The sequence below is a fragment of the Vicia villosa genome, linkage group LG1, assembly GCF_029867415.1.
Source record: "Vicia villosa cultivar HV-30 ecotype Madison, WI linkage group LG1, Vvil1.0, whole genome shotgun sequence".
NCBI classification, from domain to species: Eukaryota; Viridiplantae; Streptophyta; class Magnoliopsida; order Fabales; family Fabaceae; genus Vicia; species Vicia villosa.
Window position 1 is genome coordinate 17019759 of NC_081180.1, and position 17997 is coordinate 17037755.

A 17997-nucleotide genomic window follows, 5' to 3' on the forward strand; every position below is an offset into this window, starting at 1 on the left:
AAAAATAGGGGGATGCCGTTCATCTATCATATATGATATTTTAAAATGATTATGTAAAAGTTTTATATTGACGGTGCATATCTATTAAATTAAAAAATTATTTATAATATTAAATAACATCAGATAATTTTTTTAATATCAAATAATTTATATAAATTACAGATTATATTTTAAATAAATTATTTGATGTGAATTTTTTCAATTTTTGACAGTACATTATTCTAACCGAGTTAATTTATTATCATAAAAAAACTAAATTATTTTAAGTTTTTTCATATTTTAATTTATTTACTAATATCATTATAAAGCAGGGCTGCAAAAGAAAAGAAAATAAATATATTTTCATGTAAATTTTATTAAATTTAAAAAAGAAAAGTAAAATTAGTCATCAAAAAGGAAAAACAAATTGAAAATTATAAAATTGAAAATAATGAAGCTAATAAATATGTTATACTAAAAAGAAATAAAAATTAAATTGTATTTAAGTGTCAAGTTATAATGAATATAATAAAATATTATTAATAAATGTCATAAAATTATCACTGATATAGAAATAGAAATATAATACTATAAATATTATAAAATATTATAATTTTTTTATATATAACAATAAATAAAATTGTAGATAATGTTTGGAATACAGTTTTTGTCTCAAATATTGTAGTATTTTAAAAAGTACAATATTCTAACCAAGTTAATTTTATAAAAACTATTTTTTTTCAAGCTGTACATATAATTTTTCTATAAACAATTTATGTATTTATATATAAAGCAAGACCAGCAAAAGAAAGGAAAACAACATATAAAATAAAGAAAAATTAATCACAATTTTTTTTAAAATTATAAAACTGATAAATGTCAATTATATTATAAAGAAATAAACATTGTATTCTATTTGAGTGTCAAATTATATATAAAATAGCGAGATATTATTTGTTATTGTTACGACATAAATTAGTAACTGAAATAGAAATATACTAATATTGTAAATATTTTGGGATCAGATCGAGAGATGAGATCGATGGCGAGAAAAACTGAGGCGGAATCGGAAACAAAAGGGATGAGGCGGAGGGAAATCAGCGCCGCGAAGATTGATCTGAAGAAGGTGCTGTCGTTCACCGTTTTGTGATCCTAATCCCCTTTTGAGTTTTATTTCAAATTTATTTTCTGTTTATTAATTTATTAAATCTAATATTAATTGAGATTTAAGTCTGTTTGTGTTTGAATTAACATGAGAATCTGTTGGTCTAGTTTAATTGGATCAAAATCTGAAACTAATTTGATTTGATTTCAAGAAGTTGATGAACACGATGGTGAATATAGTATACTTGAGTTTGTTTTATAATTTTTAGAAGGGCAATTTGGACTTTCCATGAGGCAATAAACACATGTGGCAGCTATTATGAATTAATGATAATAAAAAATTATGTCACATCATCATTTTTAGTGATGTGGCCTAACCAAGGGTTAAAAACAAGTAGTATTTTTTTAAAAAGTTGGGATATTTCATGCTTTTTTTTTTCAAGGAGATTTTTCAAAAGAGACCTATATGATATGACACGGGAAAATAGGTATTAAGCCTTTGTTTTAATATACAATTTTTTCAAATTTATTTGTGTTATGTTTCATAATTTAATTTATTTTCAAAGTATGTTATCTTTTTTAATACATTTCCATATATTTAAATTATATTATTTCAATTAAATAATTTATATATTAATACAAATTTAATTTAGATTTTAGTGTGAGGAAGGTTACTTAAACTTTATTCAATCTAAATTAAATTTTGTTCAATCACTTTTTTTTTTGGTCACTTTTTGCTATAATTGAGTTGTTTAAATAACTTTCCTTCTCCTCTCTCTCTCTCTCTTACTCACAAAATCACACATTTCTTGGTATATTTTCTTTCTTGTAGCAAAACCCTTCTTTCTTTCAGTTTCAGCAACAAAACCAGTGAATACTTTTTATCAGTCAACCAGTTTCACGCAGAAAATACAATGGACCCAACTAATCAAAACAAGCAACAAGAACAACAACAAGAACCCCAGCAACAACAACAAGAACACTCTTCTTCTGATGATGATCCTTCAGAATGCGATGTAGATTCTATCATACAGAGACTAAAGAAACACGGGTTTAGCAACTATGAAGTTTCTACCATCTTTGGCAATTACATTCAAGGAAATCAAAGAACATATATTGAACCGCTTCGCAAGACAGAAGTTGAAGATTGTTATTACCCGAGTTTTTTGCTTCAAAAACCTTGTGATTCTTCTGAACCCATAAGAATCTACGATTTTTCGATACCTTTCGACCACACAAAAGGCGACCCCGTGGTTTTCTCTGCGAAGAAGGATCCAGTGAGGAAGATAATCAGCAGGCGAAAGAAAGTTTAGGAAACCAAACTCCATTTACTTTTGGTTAAGGGAAAGTCAATGGAGTTTCATCACTTTCTTGAACTACTTCTTAGTGATTGTTTCAGGTTAAATTCGTTTGTTTCATATATCAGTTGATATTTCTTGTAATATTGATACAACTCAACATGTTTCTTGTAAGTACAGTTCATTAGACTCTCATATATTGCTAGAAGTTGCTTTTCAGAAACTTAACAGATGCATGCATTGATGAGGGTCAATGCTAAACGTTGTCCTGGGTTTAATGTGCTTGATAATATCATAATATGAACGTGAGCTTAACATTGTTATGGGTGGGATTAGAGTCTTTGTTTCTGTGATATGCAATTCATGTTAGGAGTATTGTCATATATGTTTCTTGAGCTACAAGTAATCAAATATGTCTCTGCATGATACATGACCTGTGAGATCCAAAATATTGAGATAAAATTAATTTCAAAAACATTAATGTCTAATTTTAGTTTTGATGATAACAAGATAAAAGACGAGTAATTTTATTCTCTAAAGTGTGTTACATGTATAAAAAGCTATTGAGTTTTTAAAAATAATTTATCTTATGGAATGACAATGAAAATCCACTTATGATAAATGAATTATTAAGCATCAAAGGTTAGCATCGACTAAAATGTCATTTAGGCTCTAGTATTAAAGATTTCACTATGTTACTTTCTGATTAAGCTTACAATGTTAACCTCTGTTCAAGAGCTACTCATGCTATTGTCATATTTCTATGGTCAACTCAATATTATATAAATCAACACTTTAATCTTCTATTTAGAAGGTAAAATTGTTATTATTGAAAGACTTTATTCTCTGAAGAATAACTTTGGCAATTTCACTCTCAATATAATGAGTTCAAATTTTAGAAGTAGTTGACATTAGTACAAAAGGATAAAGTACAATGGTAGTATGCATGATACACTTGAACAAATAGTGTGTGACAATTCCTACTACGAATACAAGGTTTTGTTTGGGGGTGGACATTGAGATGGACTGGACGGATTCGGGCCCAAAGGTGCCACTCAGCCGAAACTACAGATGAATTTGAGTGGCTCGTTTCCGCTCAATTTTTACACTGGTTGGGGCGACTGGGTCAAGTCAGGTTGCGAGTGACTGAAGATAACTTTATCGGATTAGTGGGTTATCACATTTTAAAGCCCAAAAACATTTTTTGAAAAAAATTTACATTTTTTCAGATTAATTATTGTATCCTAATGGGCCTTACTTACATTAAAACCAAAACTAATATCAATAATCAATCAAAATATAATAATAACCAAAAGGTAAAGAAAATTTCACTCCATATATTTAACTCCATTAATCAACATACAAATAAATTTAAACACTCACTAAACTGTTAATCTCACAATCCAATACATTTAACTCCAATCACTACAACTTAAAGGGTAATAATATTACAACTAATATCAATGGCCTTCCACATTTAACTTCAATTAGCTTTCCTTTTCCATAAAAAGGTATACTATTGTGTACATTGTGAATGTTCTCACCAACACAAGCAACAATAACCTACTCAAAGCAACCAAAATATATTAGCAATCAAAATATTTATGGATATAACATTCCCATTTCAATGAAGAAAGAAATTCAAAACTGGAAGAAATGGTTTTAAATGTGGAAGTTCTAAAATCCTACATTAATACTTACGGTAAGCATTTAAGTGTATGTTTGGTTTGGCTTTTGGAATGGTCAAAAGCACTTCTATAGATGTAGAATTGATTTTGAGTGATTTAAAGATGTTTGTTTAGGCAAAAGTAGAATTGATTCTGTCTCCAGAATTGATTCTACTTGAAGCTAGAATTTGTAGCTTCTGCCTCCAGAATTGATTCTGGATGTTTTTTACACTGAAATTTATTATTCAACTCACTTTTACATAAATGTATCCAAACATAAATCAATTCTGCTAAACTCAATTCTGATAAAATCAATTCTACCAAACTCAATTCTACTAGAATTAATTCTGTCCACCGCCAATCCAAACACACCCTAAAACTTGTCAAGTCTGCTAGCTTTTTTCGCCCAGCAAGTTCTTAGACCAGCTCAGCAAGTTCTCCCCAATACTATTTTTACAGACATATTCCAGAATGAGTAAACAAATGTGCAGCAACCAAAAGAGAAATTAAGAAAAGAAAAAAAAAAGACACTAAACACCTTTTCGATATAACTTTAACATAGAAGCAGAAATGACTACGTAGGTTTATAATAGTTGTTTCATGTCAAATATGTAGATTATAACAGTTGTTGCTAGTTGTTGTTGAAATAGAGATACATAAAGATAACGTATCAAACAAGTAGGGGTGTACGTGGGTTGGGTTGGACTGGATTTGGCCTAACCCGTTACCCAACCCGTTCAAACTTTAATGGGTTGAGTTCGCTATCCAACCCGCAATTCTATTATTAAAACCAACCCGAACCGACCCGTGCATTTATGGGTTGGGTTGAATTCGTGGGTTGTGTTTTAAATAAAATAATAATAAATTTTTTCAATTTAAAAATATTGTAACACAATTCGAGACATTTATACTCATTTCTAACACACAAAATGAATGAAGCACACCATATAATATCTAATAATATTTATCAACATGGCATAACACTAGCTAATAGTATAAAATTTCACAAGACACGTTATTTTTATAAAATACGTAAGTTGGAAATGATACAAAAGAAAATAAGAAACAAAATTTAGTCTTAGAATTACGTAAACTCATTTATTTAGTAATATTATTGGTGGAGAATAAAATTTTTTTAGAAAAAATATGGTTAGTAATGAGATAATAATTTATATTTTTATTTAAAATAATAATAAAAAATAATAAATTAATAATGTGACATCAATGGGTTGGGTCAACGGGTTCACAAGTTGCAAAACTCAAACCCGATACCTGAACCAAAACTATATGGGTTGTTGTGGGTTGGGTTGGGTATACCCGTAAATGAACGGGTTCGGGTAATTTATAGGTTGGTTCGGTTTGGGTTAGCGGGTTCGTGGGTCGACCCACACCCATGAACACCCCTACAAAGAAGCATTTCTACAAATCTAGGTTTACCTTTCTATTCCGATAATCATGGTGGTCCATTTTGGTCTCTTATCTTTAAAAAGTTTTAAAATGGTCTTTTAACTGTTCGAATCCTGTTTGCAGAGTTGCTGGGCATTGTGTGCTACCACTCAATCATTTCACATATTGATTATGTGTTCATTGACAAAACTAAACAACACCAGTTACTGCAACTCGACAAAACCCAACAACGAAGACTTCTCTCACCACTCGCACAATGCATCGGAGGTAAATTTAAGCTGGATTCAATGGATGTAAACCTAGATTTTCTGCTTGGTTCTATAAACTTAGATTTTCCGCAAATCTTCTGCTTGGTTTTGTAAACATGGCATAGCTTTTGATTTTTTTTCTTCGATTTCCCCCAAATTCCCACTGGATTCAGTTTCCTCAATCATATACTTGCCTTTCTTCATTAATTCTTGCTATGAGAAGTTTCAATTACATACGGTGATCGTCTTGGTGTGTGTATCAATTTGGGGAAAATTAATCGTAGATTTCAAAAACCCTAATTTTAGTACTTTTCAGATAATGTTCATAGTTTATTGTTTTTGGGTGGTTTGTTTTGTGTGATTTAGTTTTTTTAACACTGTAAGTTTTTGCAAGAAATCATAATTACTTCATCTCCATAACATCTTACAAAAGTTAATCATCCTTAGTAATATGAATAATTTTTAAGACTCCCCCTCCGGTACTAAAAACACTTTATGATGCAACAGTAGACATTGGTATGGCAAAAAAATATCCTTAGCTATTGTAGATAAGTTAGGATATTGTGTTGAGTTGTATTTCCATCACACAAGAATGTCAAAATTATGATCCTTTTGACACACTTACTAGAGTAAAAACCCTCAAGCTCATTTTGTTGATCAGTCGAATTTTGTTCGTATAAATGTTGCTCAAAAAATCGCCTCTATACATTACTGAAGGACGGCCAGCAGTTGTTTCACCATTGGAAACATTGTTTTCACCACTACCAAAAGATTGTCTATTATGCTTTTGGTCATAAAATTGCTTATACCAATCATACAAAATTTATAAGCTCTCTTTTATAGAATTGATCGACCCAGTAGTAAATTTAGATACAACTCCATACATATCTTTAAAAGTCCACTCAATATAACTCAACCTGTATCTTGGATAAAAAATAATTCCAAAATAAATCACTTGTTCATCTTAGTAGCACACCACCAATATCTATTGTACTTTTCCATCATCTCCCCACCCACACTTGCGAAAACACCATTCAAGTTCGTAATAACTTGCTTCATTTCACAATAGATCGAAGGCACTTGGTGAAAAATACTTTGCAAACTCACACTTTGAGAGGGGGGAAATAATTAGGTGCTTCACATAATAACTTTAGAAGAGATAAAAGCTCTAACAATGTCTCGATCATCACTACTAGGAGGACTATATTTTCCAAAGAACTCCTTATAGCTCGACTCTTCATCCTTAAGCTTATAAAAAGCAACTTGAAACTTTTCTACAGCCTCAAGCATCAACTATATCACATTCCAATGAGTTGATACATCGAGACATACTAGTTTTTTTTACAAGTTATTCTTTTAAATTCAATGCATTCTTTAAAATTGGTTGCTCTATGAGGTGAGGACTTGACAAATCTAACAGCATCCCTAACACTAGTTATTTATCTTTCAAACTCTCATTTACCACCAAGTTCAATATGTGAGCAGCACACCTCATATGAAAACATTTTCCATCCCCCATCATCCCATTCATAGTTGATTTTTTTCTACAAATAAGCTACAACTACATCATTTGAAGTTGCATTATCAACAGTTATGATAGACACATTCCTAATTCCTCAATCCTTTAACACCTCTTCAATCTTCCTACCTATTGTGTCACTCTTATGGTTGGAATAACTGTGAAGCTTATAATTCTCTTTTGATATTTCCATTCGTTATCCATAATGTGTGTCGTAAGGGTCAAGTAGTTTTGACTTTGAATAGAAGTTCAACAATTCGTGGCAAGTGTTACCCTATTGCAGTCAGACTCAAAGAAGACTTTTAGCTTTTGTTTCTCATCCAAGGATAATTGAAAAAAGTCTCTAGCTACTATATGCCTAGATGGGATGGTAAATTGGGGTTGCATTAATTTAGAATAGTACTTAAAACTTTACCTTCAAGTGCATTAAATGGTTTTTTGGTGGTGCCATGAGTCCTAGGGTCACATAAGTATTTTTTTGTGGTAGTGTATACAAGCTCCACTTGGTGTATCATCTAACTCATTTGGTAATCTAATAAAGTGTTCTCAACAAACAGATGATTGCCTAGAACCATTTGCACTAACTTTCCTCTTCTTTATAGGTTTAGTATTAATCAATTCAAGTGTAGTAGCTTCTGTTGTTGCTGCTGATTCAACTTCATTAATGACATTTTGAGTAAGTAGATTTTGATTAGGCTGACCCGTAACTGAAAAAATGAAAGAGCCATAATCAATAACTACAATATGCTAATAAATTATTAATTCAAAAACCAACAACCTTTCCAAAACCAAATAGAAAACAGTATGTTAAACCAAACTAAACTAGACTAAATAAAAACCAAATAGAAATGATTCTAAACTACCAACAACAACATTTATATTCTGTTTGTAAATAGTTTTATTGTTGTTGATTAATATAATGGTTAAACTAACATTTAAAAAAAATCAAGTTTTACCAATATTACAAACAGAATATGGCACTACTATAAATAATACATCCCATGACAAAATTTTCTTGTCAGCTATCGAAAAACTAAGTTCAAATAATCGAGAACATGCCATTTTATGACAAAATTTAATCTTTTCTCTCGATTTTTTCCTCAACTAACATAAAAAATTGCTCAGGGTTTGAGATTCGATTCTAAATTCCCACAATTTTATGTTTTATTTAGAACCAAAAAGGCGTATTTATTTTTTAGTATATATTTTATATCGGATATGTTACCTCAGTTTTTAGAAAACCGAGATAATAACTCTCTAAAAATTTTTTCATTTAAAATTAAAAAGACACCTTTATTTATTATAGAATTTACGTTAGATACGTTCCATTGGTTTTTAAGAAAACCGATATAAAAACTATCTAAGTTTTTTATTCTTTCAGAGTTAATGTTAAGTCTCATTTCACTTTTTGAGCTCTAGCGAGCGAAAGAACATCATTATTTCCCAACGAACGAAAGAACACCATAATTCTCATATCAAGGAGGAAGGAAGCAACACTTTTCTTTTAGTCTCATCACATTTCTGGTATGTACAAATTCTCCATTATAGTTGTTGTTGTTGTTTGTTGTTGTTCTTGTTGTTTTTGTCGCTGATGTTGTTGTTGTTATTTTTATTATGGTTGATGTTGTTGTTGTTGTTGTTATTTTTATTATGGTTTTTGAGACTTAGGGAATAATGTAGTGTTGTTTTTCAGGTATTATGTTGGTTGTGTACTATTTTTATTTTTATTTTCATAAGCTTTATGTGATTATAGATCGTAGTTGGATGAAAGTCAATAGATTAAATAAATAGTATGAGAATGGAGTGATACAATTTCTTGATTTCGCGAAAAAAAACCTTCCTAACAATAAGAGAATTTTTTGGTGTTCTTGTAAAATTTGTCCGGTTCGAATCGCAGATTTCAAATTTGACCGGTTCAGTTTGCAAATCACATACTCCATCCGTCCCACAATGAGTGACCCAGCCCACCATTTCACACATATTAAGAAAAGTGTAAAAAAGTAAGAGAGAATAATACTTTTACTATAATACCCCTAATCATGTATTGGAAATTGTGAAAATTTAATTAATTAGACTATGTACAATGGTTACATTATTCAACACCCTACTTTTTCACTTTTTATCTTCCACATCATCTTCTCTCTCTTCCACCTAATAATTCAACACCTATTCAATTTTTTTTCACTACAATGGTTTTGTTTAATAAAATTCAACACCCTACCCCACATCATATTCTTATTTTCTTTTAAAGTTTTGTTTTTATGATTATATATTAATATCTATTATCAATTAAAATTAAATTAAAATAATTAATATTTAAACCTTTTTTTTTTAAATTTAATAATTTATTTATTTTTTCTAATTTTCTATTCTTAATTTTTTTTCTTGCAAGTAATAAATAAGAGATGTAAAAATAGTTATTTTTTAAAAAAATAAAATTATAAAAAAACTTAAAAATGCAATAAATACACTAAACACACAACACACTAAAAAAGAAACACACAAAAAATGAAACACATAATTTAATTAGTACAATAGACTCGGCTCACAAACAATTTATTTAATCATGAAATATTCTGAACTTTTCCCATATGTGTTTGACTAGATCTGCTTGCAATTCGTGATGTACATTTGAATCACACATCACAGATCTAGCACGCACGTGATTCGCAAATGCAGGTAGCACCTCGGTCGAGAATGACTCCGGTGTACTAGACTCACTTGCCTCAGATTGATCATAATCTGTCCAATTTTGAGCATATATATCTCGTTCATCCTCAACAATCATATTATTTAATATGATACATGACCTCATGATGAGAGCCAAATCGTTTATGTCCCACAAACGGGCTGGTTCGCGGATGATTTTAAATCGAGCCTGCAACACCCCAAATGCACGTTCGATGTCCTTCCGACATCCCTCCTAATATTTTGCAAATAACTTATCTGGTTCACTTTGAGGAAGTCTAATTGATTTGACGAAAGTTGGATAAGAAGGGTAGATACCATCAGCAAGATAGTATGCCATATTATACGGTCGTTGATTCACAAAGAAGTTCACTTTTGGAGTATTTCCCTGTTCAACATCATCGAACACAGGTGAACGATCTAAAACATTTATATCGTTCAATGTGCCCGGACATCCAAAAAAGGCATGCCAAATCCATAAATCATAAGTTGCAACTGCTTCAAGAATAACAGTGGTGGTTCCCTTATCTCCCCGGGTAAATTGACCTTCCCATGCTGTAGGACAATTTTTCCATTCCCAGTGCATGCAATCAATACTGCCAATCATCCCCGGGAACCCCCGCATTTCACTAACACGCAGTATTCTTTGCAGGTCATCTTGAGTTGGGGCTCTGAGGTACACTGGCTCATACAAATGTATGATTCCTTTACAGAATCTACGTAAGCACTCCAATGCTGTAGTACCTCCTATTTTGATGTATTCATCGACCGCATCGGCCGCCACACCATATGCTAACATTCGCATGGCCGTGGTACATTTTGCTAATGGAGATATACCTTCTTTTTTTGTTGCGTCAACTCTTTGGGTGAAGTAGTTGTCACTACTGGATAGTTCCCCAACGATCCGAAGGAACACATGTTTCCGCATCCGAAATCGTCGACGAAACATCGCATCATCGTATGTAGGTTGGTCTGCAAAGTAATCGTCAATTAGTCTTTGATTTGCCGCTGTATGATCTCTGTTGAGATATTTTCTCTTGCCACAGTGTTTATATCCTCCCTCTATTTGATTTCGTCGCTCATTAAACCGGTTGATGATATACCTCTCTTCGATTTCAGACTGCCTTTTGTAAGCTTCAATATCAAAAGGAAATTCTGTAGGATCCATTGATATTTTTGGTACATCAATAGAAGAATGAGCTCCCATTTATAAGAAATCAAAATACAAATAATATGACCAAATAATATGACCAAATAATATGACCAAATAATGTGACAAAATAAGAAGACCAAACAATATGACAAAATAGAAATTCACATGCATTGATGGTTCATTTGTCATATATGTATAGTAAATTCACATGCATTGATGGTTCATTTGTCATATATGTATAGTAAATTCACATGCATTGATGGTTCATTTGTCATATATGTATAGTAAATTCACATGCATTGATGGTTCATTTGTCATATATGTATAGTAAATTCACATGCATTGATGGTTCATTTGTCATATATGTATAGTAAATTCACATGCATTGATGGTTCATTTGTCATATATGTATGGTAAACTCACATGCATTGGTGGTTCGTTCTTCATTTATTTTTTTATCTTAATGGAGTTCTCTAAATATAAGAATGAGACTCACATGCATTGATAAGTCTTATTCTCATCCAAATCGACAAGGTAATTATTTAGGGAGTATATATTCCAAATGATGTGACTAAATAATGTGACAAAATAAGAATCAAAGTACAAACTACAAACAAATAGTGTGACAAAATAGGAAGATCAAATAATGTGACAACATGGAAATCAAAATACAAACTACAAATAACGACTTGACAAAATAGGAAGACCAAATAACGTGACAACATAGAAATCAAAATACAAACTACAAATAACGACTTGACAAAATAGGAAGACCAAATATTGTGACAACATAGAAATCAAAATACAAACTACAAATAACGACTTGACAAAATAGGAAGACCAAATAATGTGACAACATAGAAATCAAAATACAAACTACAAATAACGACTTGACAACACTTAATTTCCAAATAGATCACGGCCTAACTTTTCCAACAACTCTTTGCTTCGGTCATCGAGATGCTCCTTTGAACTTAGCTTCATAAACATCTTCATCTTCTTAGCCTCAGTATTTTCTTTCAACAATTGGTTAGCTTCCTCTTGCCTCATGGCTATTTTGTCCAATCGTTCCAACTCTTTCTCCTTAAATTGTTTGAATTCATTCCACTCTTCATTGACCGATTCCAAGGTTGCGCCCTTGCTTTTTATTTTACCCTTTTTTTTAGCTGCATCCCTCCCCATTGGGCGAGCACTTGATCCAACAGAGTTGGAATCACTTGCATCACTCTCATGGACTCTCTTAGATCCACTACTTCCAGATCCAGTATTTCCTCCTACCTGACTACCGTAACGTGGTTGATCACGGACAGCAAGCCATTCTGACATTAAAAGAAAATGTCCACTCTTACCACTTGAATATAATTCATGCGCTTTTGCCAATACATCATTCTCCGACCACCCGCTTTGTTGCATACGCTTAGCATTATCATAAGCGCCAATCCATTTATTGAGTATTTTGCTCATGTAGTTGTAATGATTTCTGCATGCAGCTCCATCACGGGGAGGATCAAATGAGCAATGCTCATTACAATAATCAGCAATTTTCCCCCAATATGAATCACTTTTTTGGTTTCTCCCAACAACACTATCTGTTCCATATTTAATCCACCCACTAATTAGAACCAAATTTTGATCAGTGGTCCATTTGGGGCTTTTCCGGCGTATAGGAGTTGAATCATCTGCATTTGGAGTGGCTCCTTGACCACCTCTCATGGCACCAATATCCATTTGTGTAGAAAACTCAGGAAATTCATCAACTCCAACATTCGAAATATTTTCATTTCTCATCGGAGTAGAAGAATAATCAGGGGGTGTTTGAGATGAATATGGCATCATTCCATAATATGGGCGATAACTTGGATTAGATGACGACATTATGAAATTCGGAGGAAATCCATAATTTGGTATATTTTGGGGACCTTGTTTGTTGGAAGACTGATTTTGAAATATATAGTTGTTGGAATTTGGGTAGTTGAAAGGATAATTAGTAGAATTTTGGGTGTTAAAAGGGTTATTGTTGGGATCCATTTCACTACAAGGATGTTTAGAGCTACAAACAATGATTTTTTTAAGGCTAAATAGAAAAAAAAAATTGAGAGAAAAAAGTGAATTTTTTTTTATGAGTCCAAATCAAATGAACCAAGTCTCTATTTATAGAGGAAAAAAAATAATGAATTTTGATAAAAATAAAAATAAATAAAAAATTTATTTACTATGAAATAATTAATTTTAAATGATTAAAAGAAAATAAAATCTAAATAATCACAACAACCAATAAAATTGTGTAAAGTGTTGCATGTGGCCCCACTTTTTTCTCATTCAACATGTTGAATCTTTTCAACACCAATTAATCCACATCACATTAAACACCTCATTCAACAAACCATTGTAGACATTCAACTATTGAATAATTTTTTCAACACCCCCATTGTAAATGGTCTTAGAGGGTAGAATTGGAAAAAACTTATTGAAAATTGAAACGGATCATTCATTTTAGTATATATTAGAATATTTGATATTAGAATATTTGATATATATTAATTTAGAAATAGTCTAAATTAAAAGATTTATTATAAGATATTTAAAATCTTTTATTCTAATAACGTTGTCATTTGGGCTTTTTATGTTGGATTTTAGTGATTATAAATATATAAATATATATATATATATATATATATATATATATATATATATATATATATATATATATATATATATATATATATATATATATATATATATATATATATATATATATATTCAGTGTTTTACAGGGTGATAATCTTAGAGTTTATAGCAAAAAGTAAAGCAGAGAATTTAGGATTTCTCAAGGAAAAGTTTAGAAAGGCTTTTTGGAAAACCTTTGAAGTTATCTAAGAGTTTGGTAAACACTTGTAACAACTTGAATTGGAGAGTTGCTCTCTGCTCTCTCTCCCCTAGAGTAGATCTTTTGATCGAACTAAAAAACAAACATTTCGCCCTTTTCGCCTTATTATGATATATTTTCCGCTTAGCCATTTATTTTGTCATTATAACAACAGAAACATAGGGAAAATTAGATAAATGATTCCCCAAATAAAGTAAACTACTGGTTTCTAACATGTGAGAAGAAGGATTACAAAATGATGAGAACATCACAAGGAGTGCTAAATCATATTGACTACAAAAACAAAATATAAAATAGCTTAAAAAAATTTGTATATACAGAATGATATGGAAAACAAAGTGAGGCTTCAAACCCTACTAAGAAAATATGAGTCAATCATAGAGAGCAACGAAGAAGTTTAGAAGTGAGAACTACAAACATATTGTTAATTAATAAATAATAACATGATGGATGGTCACAACAAGGCAATATAAATTCCCCATATTACAATTCTACCTCAAATGCTCACACATTCAAATTCAAATTCAAAAGCCACACCATAGTGACCCCAAACCAACAACAACGGGCAACTGAAAATCAATCATACAAATACATAGCAAGATGTTTAGAATTTGTCTCATGGTTCAAAATCAGTCTTCACCCACTGGCACTGTCCATATTTGCTTTTCATTTTCTCATCAAACTCCTTATCTTTAACCTCACCAATCTTAGCAACATTCCCAGTCGATTCCTCTTGCACTTTCGCAATCCTCCTACTCCTCTTCCTCGCAATAGCCTCCTTCTCCGCTTCAAGTTCCTCGTAATTCTTCACCACACAGCTATTCACCAAACAACTCAACACCAACACAACAAATTGCAACAAACACATAGCCATCAACGCCCCGCATTCAAGTCTCACCAAAAGTTTAGCTTCTTTAGGGTCCCGTGATGAGTTTAGCATCTTAAGGCTGGCTTTCTCTTTGGTGAATAAAGCGAGTATTGTGAGGATTTGTCCCGTCAATGAGGCGAGTGCGAGGGAAATGTGAGTGAGGAAACATAAATGTGTGAGGTGGGAGTAGAAACCGATGAAAGATGAGAAGAGTGAGATGGTGGAAACCATTAGGAAGGCCATGCCGAATGAAGTTGGAGGCATTTTGAGGAGAATGGTTGGTGCGAATGATGCGGCGGAGAGGAGGAAAAGTGTGAAGTTTAGGGAACTGAGGATGAGGATTGTGAAGGAACATGGTTTTCTGAGTTTGGAAGAAGACATTTTTGGTGGTTTTGGAGGATGTGTGATGTTTGAAAAACGGTGAAGAAATTGAATTTATAAAGATGGTTGAATTGTACCGTTAAAGATGAATGTAAAATGTAACGGCTAATGAATCAGACAGACCCCACTTGGATGGTAAACTGATATATTCCCTCCTGAGGTATTCAAACAAACTTCCTCGAAAAAGGTTCATGCCTCATATGATTGGGAATTATTTCAATCATATTTGGAGCCAATTTGTAATAGTAACTCATTTTAGAGCATTGCTATATGTCACGAAAAATGTTAAACACGAATCTCACGAAACATTATTTATATTTTCCTTAAAAATATTTAATACATATATGTCATATAACTAAGATCATCTTTTCTTACCAAAAAAATAATAGAAAAAAATACTATATTTCTTATAAAATCAATGGACTTGAATTGATGAACTTCGTCCACATCAAAACCAAGAATAAGATAAAGCATGCTCTGTATGTTAGAGCAGAGAGAAAGAAAAACCCACTATCAAAACAAGTGATTCCAATGGATTTAGTGAAAAAAGATTGAGACAAACACTTGTTTAGTTTTTTTAGCTTCTTAGATGCACTCGAAAGAAAGAGTATCATCACTTTCTAGAGAAAGACAGAGAAACTTGGGATTAAGTTTGTGGTGTGTATTGGTATCAGAACAATATGGTAAAACAGACAATGTAGATTTGAATAGATGATTTGTCTTGTTGAATTGTGTTTTGGAAGAAGAAATATTAATGGTTTTTTCTTCACCCACATCCTAACCTTCTTGCCCACCCCTGGTGAATTTACCACAATACCCCTTGTTTCGGAAGTTCATTTTCGAAACGGTACTTTTTTTTGGAAAAAAGGTGTTTTCGGAAATGAACTTCCGAAAACGTGTTTTTTTAATATAAAATATTGATTTCGGAGATGCATCTCTGAAATAAAGTCACTTTTCAGAAAATGTGGTGTTTCGGAAGTTCATCTCCGAGCGCACCCCCCTTGGAGGAATTCGGAAATGCACTTCCGAAAATAGGTCTGGACAGAAGAAAATGAACAATTCGCTTTATTTAATCGGGTGAAAATTACAACGATAATATTACATAAAATTAAAGTTACATATTGTTAAACACGGGTAGGTGGGGATGAGAGAGTGGTGGGGAGAAAAAAAGGCTTCCAAATTTCAAAAGGTTTATTTATTATTTTAATAAAAATACGTACAACTGAAAGTAACAAATGACGGAGGAGGTGTAACCGGAGCCGAAACATATGACGGAGGAGGTGGATGTCCGGAGGAAGAAGACCCGGAGGTACGTCCACCGCGAGACAAAGGAGCCAATCAATGTAAGCTATAATTTATCATTATCATCAGGGGACGTCATTACAAAAAATTGGAAAAAAAATCTTATTATTTTTAATCTTGATTTTTTAGAAATGACGTCCCCAGATGATAATCATAAACTATAGCTTACATTGATTGGCTACTTTGTCTCGTGGTGGACGTATCTCCAGTTCTACTTCCTCCAGACATCCACCTCATCTGTCATATGTTCCGACCTCGGTTACCACTTCCAAAAACTAACATGATAAATCCAATACAAATACACTGTGCGATACAATCCGAAATCAGAACAAAACAAAACAAAAACATGTTATTCTGCCCGACGAGCGTTACAAAATACACATCAAACAAAAAAAAACACGTTATTCTTCCCGACGAGCGAACTCCTCCGAATGAAGATAATTATACCAATCCTCATCCCACTCAGTCTCAGAACCATCAGCGTTGATCACGACTCTCACGCCTGAAGACTGAGCTTGAGCATCCGGGCTCCGGGCCCCCTGGGAACGAGAAGTAGAGCCGGTCGAAACCTTCTTCTTCTCCTTCACCTCCTTCACCTCCTTCACCTCTTTCACCTCTTTCTTTGAAGAATCCTTTCTTCCCTTAGCGCCCTCTCTAGAAGACATGTTCCTGTAAACAATTGAAATCGATTAATATGCGAGACAAAATAAAAAAACAAAAAAATTTGAACTTCTGATATATTTCGGAAGTTCATTTCCGAAAACTGGGATGGAGGTGTTTTCGGAAATGAACTTCCGAAACACCCCTGCGAAGCAATTTCCTGCAACTTCCATGGCAGACCCCTAAATCAACCTTCAAACCAAATCAAAATGCTTCTAAACAACCTAAATACTACTAACAACCTAGCCATATATCATTTATGCAATTAAAACCCTAAATAACATGCATTTGAATAATAGATCTAAAAATTTCAAAACTTACAAAGTGTTAGGATTGAGGGCTTTTGAATGTTGTTTAGCAATGTGATTGGAGCCTTGATGCAGCTTTGGAATTCTGTTTGCACAAATTTTCGCCTCTGCCACTTTTTGTTTTGATTTAGGGTAAATGATTGGGGGAGGGGGAGTGTTTTGATAAATCTGCAGAAATCGCAGTATTTCGGAAGTGAACTTCCGAAATAATTGTTTCGGAAATGAACTTCCGAAGTAAGTCAATTTTTTTAAAAAACACGCTTTCGGAAATGAACTTCCGAAGCAGGGTTAGTTTTGGTTTTTCGCAGGAGGTGACCACCCATAGGGAGGTGGGTAAAGAAATTTTCATATTAATTAACTCAATTGAAACCAATTGTAAAAAGACACGCAAGTTAGAGAAGCAAATAAAAGACTCAATTTCTATGACACGTCATTCGCGATAGTGTCGTGATGATAATTTTCGGGAGATTTAGCATTTTCCCTCATTTTATTTTTTACGCATATATCAAATCTTCAATTCATGGCATA

General features: G+C 32.3%; 2 protein-coding genes and 1 pseudogene across 2 annotated transcripts; all 3 read right to left on the reverse strand.

The window, feature by feature from the left end:
* Nucleotides 1-9571: 9571 nt before the first annotated feature.
* On the reverse strand, nt 9572-11114 carry LOC131601721 (uncharacterized; annotated as a pseudogene).
* Nucleotides 11115-11793: 679 nt separating this feature from the next.
* LOC131601727 (glutathione S-transferase T3-like) lies at nt 11794-13475 on the reverse strand. The gene has a single exon (XM_058873604.1). The coding sequence runs from the start codon at nt 13089-13091 to the stop codon at nt 11964-11966; it is 1128 nt and encodes a 375-aa protein (XP_058729587.1). The 5' UTR covers nt 13092-13475; the 3' UTR covers nt 11794-11963.
* Nucleotides 13476-14361: 886 nt separating this feature from the next.
* LOC131601737 (uncharacterized) lies at nt 14362-15239 on the reverse strand. Its single transcript, XM_058873615.1, has one exon. It carries the CDS (start codon nt 15197-15199, stop codon nt 14567-14569), a length of 633 nt encoding a protein of 210 aa, XP_058729598.1. The 5' UTR covers nt 15200-15239; the 3' UTR covers nt 14362-14566.
* Between the last annotated feature and the right edge of the window lie 2758 nt (nt 15240-17997).

What these genes read in the sequence shown, in the direction of transcription:
- LOC131601737 (XM_058873615.1), bottom strand. Translation starts at nt 15,199, where the DNA reads ATGTCTTCTTCCAAACTCAGAAAACCATGTTCCTTCACAATCCTCATC.
- LOC131601727 (XM_058873604.1), bottom strand. Translation starts at nt 13,091, where the DNA reads ATGGATCCCAACAATAACCCTTTTAACACCCAAAATTCTACTAATTAT.